Source organism: Aquila chrysaetos (genome assembly GCF_900496995.4).
Source record: "Aquila chrysaetos chrysaetos chromosome W unlocalized genomic scaffold, bAquChr1.4 W_unloc_1, whole genome shotgun sequence".
In the NCBI taxonomy this organism is placed as follows: Eukaryota; Metazoa; Chordata; class Aves; order Accipitriformes; family Accipitridae; genus Aquila; species Aquila chrysaetos.
This window is the reverse complement of record NW_024470321.1, coordinates 27,908-40,651: the sequence shown is the minus strand read 5'-3', so window position 1 is coordinate 40,651 and position 12,744 is coordinate 27,908. Positions and strand designations below refer to the sequence as shown.

Below are 12,744 nucleotides of genomic sequence, written 5' to 3'. Positions count from 1 at the left end.
TTGTTTTGTACATTCCAATTCTTTTATTATTAGTATTGTCATTTTATTATTGTTATCATCATTATTTTTTTCCTTTCTGTTCTATTAAACTGTTCTTAACTCAGGAGTTTTACTTCCCCCCCCCCGATTCTCTCTCCCATCAATATGTGTGTTGGGGGAGTGAGTGAGCAGCTGTGTGGTGCTTAGTTGCTGGCTGGGGTTAAACCATAACAAAGAGAAATCTAGAGGTTCTCAGAGAAGAGTTATACATACGAGTTGTTTTTGGTGAACTCTCACAGACTGCAGATCTGTTCTTTAATAAATGTCAAAAACCCAAGAAAATTTAGCAGCGTATCTATTATTCTTGATGTACTGAACTAGCAGAATATTAATGTCAAATCAAAACCTGATACAGTATGGTATGTTAAACTCATTCTGCAGAGAAAGCTGAAATACATTCATCACTAATTGTGTGTTGCATCTAGAATTATGCACCATCTTCAACCCATAACTGATCTTCCTCTGTAGGCAGCAGTCTTGTACAAACAGATGACTGTTCCTACAGGGACTGAGTTCTCATGTTTAGTTCTTTATTTTGCATGCAGGTGTGTGGTCAGGCAACAGCTGAAGTGCAGCTGAGTAGGAGGGAGGTACTCCTCACTTCTCCCAAGCCTTACAATGCAGTTCACTGCCTGAGTTTCATGGTTTAACCCCAGCCAGCAACTAAGCACCACACAGCTGCTCACTCACTTCCCCCCACCCAGTGGGATGGGGGAGAGAATCAGGAAAAGAAGTAAAACTTGTGGCTTGAGATAAGAATGGTTTAATAGAACAGAAAAGAAGAAACTAATAATGATAATAATAACACTAATAAAATGACAACAGTAATAATAAAAGGATTGGAATATACAAATGATGCGCAGTACAATTGCTCACCACCTGCCAATCGACGCCCAGTTAGTCCCCAAGCGGCAATTCCCCCACTCCCCCCAGTTTATATACTAGATGTTATGTCACATGGTATGGAATACCCTGTTGGCCACTTTGGGTCAGCTGCCCTGGCTGTGTCCTGTGCCAACTTCTTGTGTCCCTCCAGCCTTCTTGTTGGCTGGGCATGATAATCTGAAAAATCCTTGACTTTAGACCAAACATTACTTAGCAACAACTGAAAACATCAGTGTTATCAACATTCTTCTCATACCTAACTCAAAAACATAGCACTATACCAGCTACTAGGAAGACAATTAACTCTATCCCAGCTGAAACCAGGACACTGAGACAGCTGGTAAAAGCATGATGCACACAGCAGCCCCTCTGCCCTAACCACATCCCTGAAAATTAACACCTGCACTGTAGGATCAGAACCAGTAATTCCCTCTCCTCTCATTCTCCCTTGTCCTTCCCCTATGAGTGCATATCCTCTTTTCCTCCTCAGTATTTCCTTGCAGCATAAATGCCCAATTCCCTCCCCTATCCTCCTTCAACTACTGAAAAAAACCCAAATCGACAGTTAAGTACTTAATCTTAAGGCTTGCAAGTGTCATCTGCAGGTCCTAAGGCTGGCACCAGAAGTGCTAATTAGGAAAACACATCCACAGCTCAGGATGTCCACGGACTCAGGAAAATTGTGCTTCAGCTGTAACAGATTCACACTTTGAAGAGCATCTCAACAGGTATGAGTACTGAAATTAAAAACCCTTCACATTCTCCAGTCTGACACCACTGTCATACATCCGTGTTTGATACTAGGTTAATAAAGACTTACTCTAATGCAAAATTCTTTTAGCTAAACTCTAAACTAATTGGGCTGAAAAGGTAAAGAACTTGGAAACACACATTGCTGAAGCATCAGACCCTCACACTTCTGCCCTGGATCTTCAACCTCAACATCATTTTCCTATAAAAAGTTTCCAAATAAAGATATTCTCAGAAGCAGCCACAGGACATATTTCTTGCAGTGCTTTCACCTGCTCATACCCCACTCTAATCCATTGTCAGCCCTTGAATTGCTTTGTCATTTCCTCACTTTTCTCCTCCAGTTGCACAGTATTACTGTAACCAGAACAGCAACTGCTCTTAGGGCAAGAAATTTCATACAGTTAAGGGACTGGCTTTGTAGTTTCAGCTGTAAAGTTTTAAGAAGTAACTTCTCCCCTTTCTTGGTAAGGAACTTGGCATGCTGTGGGTAGTTTAAAAACAACCACCACCTCCCTAGAATAAAATAAGCAAGCACTTCTGCATACGCTAGGACTCTTGCATCACCTGGGGCAGGACAGGAAGCCAGAAGCTCACACTTGCAAGCTGCACCACTGATTGCCAAGAAATCTCCCCTGTAAATCCAGCAAACAGAAGCCAAGAGAAGCCAAACAGTTGTTAGACACTTCTAAAGCCAAAAAGGGAGAAATGTTAAGAAACAAGATAGACACCCAGCTAAGAATGCAGAAAATTTGAATACTGTTTTAAGAGTTTTAAAGACACTACAGTAAAAGTACAAAATATCTGACTGCTTTTAAATAAGTGCAGCCAAAACCGCAGCATACAATGACATAAATCTGAAGAAAAAACAGAAATTGGCCTACTTCCAAGCAAACTGGTACCTTCGCTACTCTTGAAATAAGTACATCTGCAAATAACTCCAAAGCAGCCTGGCCTCTCTAAGAGTCTTGACAAAGTCCTGATAGCTGAACTATACATTTATTTTTCTTTATCTCAAGCAGGAATAAGAACTTCTTTTCCAGCTACTCATTCTACAGAAACTAAAAACCAGCAACAAAATCTTTTCCTGGATGCAGTAAACCCCCACCAACCTCCAAACAGTGAACTGTGCATATTTGTCCCTTGATTTTAAGCTTTGCACATAATTCTGTTCTTCCTGCTAGTAAAACGTATGCATGTCAGCCATTAGCAAGCCAAATAACTTGACATCCAGGATTTACAAAGCCAGGACTGCTTTTGGCCATCTGCCAGAAGTCCAAAGACCACACTTCATCTGTGAGATACAGAGCAGACTCAGCTATCACATTCTCTGCAGGACAACCTTGTTCTAACAAGGAAACAGGCTGGACGATGTGACAGAGAAATCCATCACCCCCCCCCCCCCCCCTTTTTTTTTTTTAAAGCAATTCAGATGTACAGCTTGCAACAGTGCTATCACCCAAGGATCAAGGCAGACAGGCGTGGCTAAGTATTACAGTTGTCATAGCCATGAATCTATGATCTGGCCCTACTTTTCACACCCCATGAGATTACTAGCTGTATGCTTATTTTTCTTTTGATTTGCAGAAGTGGTGAGAAGTCATTTTGGCAAATGACTCCCATACAATTACTATGTGGCTGTCCCCCTTTTCAAACTGCTTATGATCAAGTTAAGAAACTGCCCCACTTCATTAACTAAGGAACTTCATTAATCAATTTGCCAAAAGTAAAGATTGTGACAGGGAATCGAGTATCTGAGGACTAGAGTCTGAACTGCAAAATCCATCCTTCTCTTGTATACAATACTGATAGCAGAATGGTTTGCCAGGCTCTTCCATCAAGTCTACTTCCATTTTTTGACCTGCCTTTCAGAGACAACAGTTTGGGGGGAGAACACCAACAAAGTTACCAATTCATTAAACATAAGTGCCCTTTCTATGCATCTTTAACTGAAAGCACTGACTTTATACAGCAAGATTAAAAAACAGGCCTATGAAATGCCATTTCAAGCCAGCATATAGACTCTCTCATGTCCTCCACTGCTGCCCCTACACACAGAACAGCAGATGAACAGGCAGCCCTATCTTTTAGTTGATCGTACAAATCCATCAGAACAAAGGGTGTCACCCTGAGCTACAGCATGTTTTTATTACACAAACAGGACGGATGTAGATTTACAAGGCACAAAGAACATGCATGGAAGAGACTGCTTATTTTTCATGCAAGTGCTCACAATACGCTCTGCACCCCAGCTCTTCACATACTGCTCTCAGAAATCACAGGCACATCTTGTCATTCATACTAACATTTGAAAGAAACCCAAGATAAACACATTGTCTTGCTAAAAATAGTCACTAAGAAAGAATCAATTGCAATGAAGTTTCACAACTGGCTTAAGCCAATCTTTGAGAATCCATGTGCTTCTTCCTCACCCACCCAAACAGTCTCACCCACCACCCTTGTGACAGCAACTAGTGCTCAGGTAGGCTGTGAGGTCAGCTTGATCATATCTCTGCCTTTGGTGAAAACTAACCCTACAAGAAAACTTGTCTGAACACAAAGCAGCAAGCTGATCCAGCTGACTCCCCAGCCACGCACACATTAGTGCCAGCAAGAATGAGCAGGTGGGAGCATCCCATTCTGCAACAGCACAACTCCAGACCAGCTGAAGCTGGTCACAAAAATTTCACCCTCAGCCAAGCTGGAAAATGACATCATTGTTCTCCTTCAAATTTATTTTTTGCTAACAACAAAAGCAAGACAATGCTTACAGTGTCATTACACCAATACCATTGCTGGTCACACTGAGTAGCACTGTTTGATTTTTCCCACTTCTCAGTCTTGCCTTTTATTCAGATTGTAAACATCTCTCTTCCATGTTCATAGAACGCTTGGCATAAGGTTCTTCCATTCTACAGCAATACAGATTTACTAATATATGCCAAGCCCCAAAGAAACATGGGCTCTTTAAAGACTAAGCTATCAAACTGGTATGTCTCCTTTCCAGTGGAGATCAGAACATGCACTAATCTTAGCACAAAACCTACTCACAGGTTGTGCAGTACAGGTGACGCAAGTGGGTAATGGCCTCACACATCCTCCTTGAAAGGGTCCAAAGAAAAACAATCCAGGATATAAAGAAACATCTGAGAAGTGAGCAGTGGTAAAAGCCAGTGAGTTAACTGACTCTGAACTCACATTTCCAGAGACAAGACCACACAATCAGGCACTCCACCTTGCTGTGAAACTCTGAAGCACTACTAGCTAATGGGCACACACTTTTGATATCACTGAATTTGTTCACTGCCAAAATCACATTTGTCAGTTTTTATTTGTGTCTTGTGCTCTGTATTTAATTTCAGGAGGCTGGCAGACAGTTAACACATGTTGACAGATGGCAAAGGATGGAGAAGTGAGAGACTTCACCTGCTAAAGGGCATCTCTACCACCCACACCATACCTGGCACAGAAACTACCAGACTCTGAAGACAGACATGGGTATCACATGCAGTTGACAGAAAACCAAATACTCTTGAGACAAGAAACAACACCTGGCTATTTACTCACAAGCCACTGAAAGAAAGGTGAATGGAGGTGTCATCAGAGGTTTATTTACACTGAGTTTCAGTCACTGTTTAGTGGACATTGAGTAGAGTTACAAACTGCAGGAGCATGACTTCTCATTCCCTCCCTGGGATCAGAAACGAGCAGTCTTCTTGATTCTTCATTACATGTGCAAAGCCAGAAGATACATTAACTTGCAAAGCAAGTGGAAATAATTTCCCCCATATTCCATAATCACAGATGGAAGAGTAACTGTGCATTGTATTCTCACCACTACAACCCCAGGAGTACAAGACTAGGTTATAATTGTATGAGATGCACAGAACAGACATGGAATCTCTTGAACAAATTAAAAGTCTCTAAGAAGAAACAAGAGCTGGTGATTTACAGCAGAGCATCAAAAGCAACATATGAATCTATATAAAGAGAGAAAAGATATCAGCTAGCATTCAGAAAGCAACCCATTCATGCCTTGGAAAAGCCACCTGAGAAACCAGAAGAGAGCATTCGGTAAGGAAGTTTTTAAACACAAATATACCTATCAGGCCTACCTGGAAAAAAAAAGCAAACAAAAATATTAGATTCCAGGCAATTATATTCTCAAGCAACTAGAAACTAACAAGCTTCATGTATTTAGGGAATGATTTACAGCTCTTGTATTTTTTCATCCTTAACTTCACAATTAGCAAAAGAATTGTCCTGAACACATATACAGAACTAAAGGAACAAAAGAAGCTGCAAAATGATTATCAGAACTTTTTAGAAGCTGCTTTATTCTTCGCCATTTCCTGAAATAGTAAAAAAAAACCAAACCCACAAAACACCAAAACAAACAAAACACTTCAGCAATCTCACGTTCAGTGTTTCCATTTGCCATAAGCTTGTCTCCTATGTAAGTCTCAAAGTTACTCTAGGAAGCTTGAACAGAAGACACTGATTACAGACAGTATCTTCTTCTGAGACTTCATGGTATCAGCCTTTGGTAATGTAGATGCTGTGGTGACACACCCTAAATTTCTGCACCTCTCAGAGGTTTGCCTGCTCATTCATTTGAATTTGAAAAACATTAAGAAGCCCATTGCATACAAGATTCAAGGAGATTCTTGCAAACATAAATCCTGCCTCAGAAAAGCTCAGGTGATTGTGTTTGAATTTTTAGACACTTGAATGCTTGTATAGGTTCCATAATTCTAAATCTATTAGAAAAAGCATAAACCTTTAAGAAACCCAAATATTTGATTTACAGCTGGCCAACTGTGAGCACCAGGATCCACTGGAGAACAATAAAGTTATTTCATATACACAATTGTGGTCGGTTGACCCTGGCTGGATGCCAGGTGTCACAACCCAGACTGGACAGACCAGGGAGTTGTGTTTAATTCGAAATTCCCTTGGGCTAAATTAAGGTGAAACGACACCAAATGATCAGTTAAAGATTTTATTTATGACAGAAGCAAACTGAACTGGGGAGGCGTGGTAGTAGGTGGCAGGGTTTTCTCACAACAGGAATTGGCATAAGACTACTTCTGTAAACCATGTAACCCAGGGTAACCATATACATCAATTCAGGGAATAAGGAGATCCCTCCTGTTGAGTCACGAGGTTCAGAGCAGACCCCCTTGCTTTCCAGACTCCTCCTCAGAGAAGGGCCCGGGGTGGCTGGATCTACTCTTAGTCTCAGACTTGGTCAACGGTTTATATCTTGAAATGGATGAGGTGTAGGGATTGTGGAAAAGGAAAGAGAGAAGAAGACAGAGAGAGAAAAAGGAAGAGAGAAAGATTTCACCGGTCCTGGGTCCAGCGTTGGTTCAGTCAGCTGAGGGGTCCAGTTCCAGTGGGCTTGCACACCTGGGGCTTCAGTTTGTGTCCTTTTATCATCCTTGCCCCTCCTTCAGGCAGGCACCCAAACTCATCAGGTTAATGAGCAGTTTATGAGCCTTTGGGCTTGGGGCTAGTTTGTGGAGTAACTTCTCCTTCCCTGCAGACATGGCCATTGTTTGATCTTTGTATCAGAACAGCTTATCAGAACAGGGAGCTGGGCACCCTCCAGCACGCCCTCCCCCTCCTGTTGCTGATGTCTGAGCTGATGGGCTTTTCACCTTGTTTCCTTGCTGTGCAGGGTTTGTCTTTAAGCAGAACTTGCCCCACCACAATGTTTGAGACATTAACTCTTTCAGTCTCTCACACCAGGTGCCCACCAAAGCCACTCTATCACTCCCCCTCCTCAACTGGACATGGGAGAGAAAATATAACAAAAGGCTTGTGGGTCGAGATAATGACAGGGAGAGATCACTCAACCAATTACTGTCACAGGCAAAACAGACTCTACTTGGGGAAAATTAACTCAATTTATTGCCAATCAAATCAGAGTAGGGTAATGAGAAATAAAACCAAATCTCAAAACACTCCCCCCACCCCTCCCTTCTTCCTGGGCACAGCTTCACTCCTAGATTTTCTACCTACACCCCCCAGCAGCACAGGGGGATGGGGAAGAGGGGTTACGGTCAGTTCATCACACATTGTCTCTGCCGCTCCTTCCTCCTCAGGGGCAGGACTTCTCACACTCGTCCCCTGCTCCAGCGTGGGGTCCCTCCCACGGGAGACAGTCCTCCACAAACTTCTCCAACATGGGTCCCTTCCCATGGCGTGCAGTCCTTCAGAAACAGACTCCTCCAGCATGGGTCCCCCATGGGGTCACAAGTCCTGCCAGAAAACCTGCTCCAACATGGGCTCCTCTCTCCACGGGGCCGCAGGTCCTTCCAGGAGCCTGCTCCAGCATGGGCTTCCCATGAGGTCACAGCCTCCTTTGGGCATCCACCTGCTCCGGCGTGTGGTGCTCCATGGGCTGCAGGTGGATATCTGCTCCATCGTTAACTTCCATGGGCTGCAGGGGGACAGCCTGCCTCACCATGGTCTTCACCACGGGCTGCAGGGGAATCTCTGCTCCAGCGCCTGGAGCATCTCCTCCCCCTCCTTCTTCACTGACCTTGGTGTCTGCAGGGTTGTTTCTCTTACATGTTCTCACTCCTCTGCAGCTGCAGTTTCTGTGCCCCAGCAACTTCCCCCCCCGCCCCTTCTTAAATATGTTATCACAGATGCACTACCACTGTCACTGATTGGCTCAGCCTTGGCCAGCAGCAGGTCTGTCTTGGAGCCAGCTGGCATTGGCTCTGTCAGACATAGGGGAACCTTCTAGTATCTTCTCACAGAAGCCACCCCTGTAGCATGCCGTGCCCCCCCCCCCCCGTTACCAAAACCTTACCACGCAGACCCAATACAACAATCATACCCAGGGATATTTTTAAGGATAAAAAAAAAGTTACCCCAAATAATTAAACAAGTTATAATCCTCATTAAAAATGAGGAATTGACAGAGCTCCATATTCTCTTCAGTGTTTATAGTGACTAGCACTGTCAAGTGACTAAAAGCAAACCTACTCCTCTATGACAAGAGTGTATTTTTGTTTTGTTATTAAAAATAGTGAATCCTTCTGGCACAGGATAGCCAAGGGCAATTTATAAATTAAATGCTAAAAGCTCTCAGTACCATATTCAAGCTTTGATTAAAATAACTGCTATGGTTTATATTTTTCTGTTGCATTAACTTCAATTACGTGCAATTCCAATGCGGCAAACCCCACTAAAGTCAACCAAGTTGTTTTAGATTTACTCCCAACTTAAATGCCACAACTTCAGCATACGAGAATCAGCAAAGAAATTTTTTTTTATTAGGTCGCTTACTCAGGAGATGAGAGAGAAAAATCTTATAATTAGAGTGTAGAGTTTAATGCTCTACTTGTGTTCACATTTGAACACAAAGCAATCAAGCTAAAGCTATTACAGTACTCATAATTCATACACAATCTTTCACAATGAAGTGACTTCTTTTATAATCATTGTATTTTGCTTAATAAAAGACGAGGTCCATCTGTAACGTTAAGTCTAGCTGTGGAAGCATACACTTCGTTGCAGTGTATGCAGTGGGAACAACAATATGGTCGAATCCCTCTTCAGTTCTGCAATTGTTTGGTCCCAAACAATTTTCTGCTAGGTTGCATTAACAACGCACTTGCCCATTTATCTTCACTGTAGCAGCGCTGGAACTACAGAAGTTACAGAAGACAGCAAAATCATTGCAGCTCTATAAAACATGCAGTCATCTTGCTAGAGTAAGCAAGATTTTGGAGAGCTTGTGTTTCAGCAGGAGTTTGTCTCCTGTAAGCTATTCCACAAACAGTGCTGGCTGCTGACCGGCCAAGACAATAAACGCACGTGGAGAAAGAAGGCAGAGAGATTTTATTTCAGGCTTATTCCTGTTAAAAGACTGTTTTGTTTATACAGCTAGGCCTTGCTTCTTAACAGCTACTGCATGAAAGCCTCCCGCTGTGTAACTATGAATAACAGAACATCTGAAATGAAAAAAAATACTACTGTCCCTTGCAAGTCAGATCACCGAGCACGGCTTCTGCACAAAAAATCTTAAGGCAAAGAATCACACCAACTGATATACTTTGAGGTTTAAGAGCTGCTTGATCTATACATTCCTTACAATGCTTGATTCATTTCTGTGGCACTAACCAACTTGCAAAGAACAAATTTAGGATTTTGCACTAATTCAATCAGAACTTCATACATGAAATTGCAACCTCAGCCAACGAAGTTGGGCTATTAACTCCGGCAGAGAGAACATTACCCAAGAAATATGATCTCTTCCATTTATTAATCGCATAGGACATTATTTTAATATTCCCCTATAAAGTGATGCTTTGGATCTGAAACGTTAAGAGTCTGAAGAGGTTTCAATTTTTGCTAAAGCATATAAAGGTACATAAGCAAGAAAAGTTATTTGAACACTGAAAACAGATTTAGAGTGAAAAAAAAAAATCACAAAGTGAAAAAGCAAAGGATAGAAAAAGCAAAGGATAGAAAAAGCAAAGGATAGAAAAAGCAAAGGATAGAAAAAGCAAAGGATAGAAAAAGCAAAGGATAGAAAAAGCAAAGGATAGAAAAAGCAAAGGATAGAAAAAGCAAAGGATAGAAAAAGCAAAGGATAGAAAAAGCAAAGGAAAGAAAAAGCAAAGGATAGAAAAAGCAAAGGATAGAAAAAGCAAAGGATAGAAAAAGCAAAGGATAGAAAAAGCAAAGGATAGAAAAAGCAAAGGATAGAAAAAGCAAAGGATAGAAAAAGCAAAGGATAGAAAAAGCAAAGCAAAGGATAGAAAAAGCAAAGGATAGAAAAAGCAAAGGATAGAAAAAGCAAAGGATAGAAAAAGCAAAGGATAGAAAAGCAAAGGATAGAAAAAGCAAAGGATAGAAAAAGCAAAGGATAGAAAAGCAAAGGATAGAAAAAGCAAAGGATAGAAAAAGCAAAGGATAGAAAAAGCAAAGGATAGAAAAAGCAAAGGATAGAAAAAGCAAAGGATAGAAAAAGCAAAGGATAGAAAAAGCAAAGGATAGAAAAAGCAAAGGATAGAAAAAGCAAAGGATAGAAAAAGCAAAGGATAATCCTGAAGATCTGAAATTTAAGCTTGGAACATTTCTAGCTACTCTGAAGAATATCTGGAGTTTAACCATAGTTTTTAGTTTTGTAGCAACTTTTCAAAGTCAGCAGCACAGAACCATACATAAAAACCAAACCTTATAAGACTAAGCATAACTTCTGCCAGGCATGTTAGCTACCATTTACCAAAGCTAGCACTGTTCATTAACTTTGCATTTGCAGGACAAGAAGAAAGATCCAACCCCACTGTTACTTTCCATCCTGCACAGATGTAAATTGCTCTGTGCAGATTAGACAGATGCTGCATCAAGGTACAGGCCTTATGTTCAGGTTTCCAACCATCTGCACAGTGACATATTTTCAGATGAGAACGGGTGATCGTTAAGCATTACCTTCATTCAAAATTAATTGTGCATTATTTGGACTCTGCTCCTAATTACTTCCTAATATTTTCCTTGGCGGTCTACATACTTCAATTATGGTAAGCATCATTCAGGGGTGGGGGGGGAATAATTAACAAAAGGAAGAGAAAGAGAGGTGGCACTTACTGTATTGCATTTTGTCCCACACACCACTTGTCGGTGGTTCAGCCACTGGGAGGCAAACACTTTATTAAGGGTTCCGAGGTGAAATTCTCTCTCCTTCAGGAGGCTGGGAAGTTGCTGGGCTGCATATCCGTGCAACAAGCGGTGATAGCTGGACTCATTCTGCATCCTGACCTCTCTACCTTTCAGGTAGTACACCAGAGACCTTTTCACCAGGGGGAGTCTTTTCCTTTTGTGAACTGAGTGATCCCACCCATACTGTGGAAAATAAAACCGGAAATTAGATAAAGCAACTAGAACAAACTTAAGACACAACCCTTCTAAATTCAAAGACATTCTTAGCAAAATACTGAAGTCTTCCAAACTACCCATGGAATACCATACACGAAGATTAACTCGGAAATACTGACACAGCCTTCAGCAACATAAAATTAAACATAAATATTTGCTAAAGTAACACTGCAATGATATTGAAAACAGTCCACACCGGTTCGGAACCGTTGAGACACCAGATACTTATAGAAACAAGAGGAAACCGAGAAGTACTTTAAATAGAAGAGGGCAGACCCGACAGCACCCCGCCGTGAGCTCGGCAGGTTTGGGGGAGACACCGCAGGGGCCGCCCGATACCGACCGCACCATTCATCGGCCTCCTCCGGCTCGGCAGCATCGCTCAGCCCGGGGGCGGTGGGGACCCGGCGGTTACAGGCCGAACGTCTGAACCCAACGGGGACAGCGCCGGGCGGGGCGGGGGGAGCGACAGGGACCCGGGAGAGCCCCCGACGCCAGCGGGGCAGGGAGCGGAGGCTGCCTGCTGTATCGCACCGAGACACCCCCCCCGCCACTGGGGCCGAGACACCCCGGACACCTTCCCCACCCCAACCGGGCATTGGGACACGGCAACCCCCAATCAGGGTGACCCCCCCCCCCTGGGCACCGACACGTACACCCCCCCCCCCCCCCCCCACCTACCTACCTACCTGCTCCCCCTGGAGCCCCCCGGCGGCAGCAGCCGCCGCCGCTTTCCGCTTCCTGCTAACTGTTTTCCGGGCCATAATAGGAGAAGGAAGAGAAAGAGGAAGAAAAGAAGCCGAGAGCCCGGCCCAGGCCCCACATGGAGCAGGAGGGGGAGACGGCTATTGGGGAACGGAGCATATAAGTGCAAGGAGCCAGACCCGGTCACTGTCTCCACCACAGTCCCCACTGAATGCACTTCACGACATTTTCCCCGGGATTTTTTTACGACAGTCGTGTCGCGCCTTTGCGGCGGCTTCCCCGCCCTGCCCGAGAGCCTCGTTTCCTAGCAACCGGAGGAGGCAGGGCGGTGAGCTGGCCCGCCCCATTTGCACTTGCCAGGCAGCATGGCCCCGTCGGGGGTGGGGCGGTGGGGCTCGGGGTGAAGCTTTTCAGCCTCGCCCCGTGTTCGTTCCCCGCTGCCCTGCTCTGATCGGTGGGACTGGC

The 12,744-nt window shown here is 43.5% G+C and overlaps 1 protein-coding gene across 5 annotated transcripts in view; it reads right to left on the bottom strand.

The window, feature by feature from the left end:
- Positions 1 to 12,523, bottom strand: part of LOC121232876 (DDB1- and CUL4-associated factor 12) — a 53,490-nt gene extending 40,967 nt beyond the window's left edge. For 4 of the 5 annotated variants that reach the window (XR_005931737.1, XM_041121375.1, XM_041121376.1 and 1 more), the window contains exons 1-2: positions 12,264 to 12,521; positions 11,287 to 11,541 (exon numbers count right to left, since the gene is read on the bottom strand). Coding sequence is in view for 4 of the 5 variants with exons in the window: in XM_041121375.1 (XP_040977309.1) it covers positions 11,287 to 11,541; positions 12,264 to 12,338 (330 nt within the window). In the remaining variant the exon portion in view is untranslated. Of the gene's footprint in view, positions 1 to 11,286; positions 11,542 to 12,263 lie in introns of all 5 variants that reach the window. The other variant, XM_041121377.1, reaches the window with a different exon arrangement.
- Between the last annotated feature and the right edge of the window lie 221 nt (positions 12,524 to 12,744).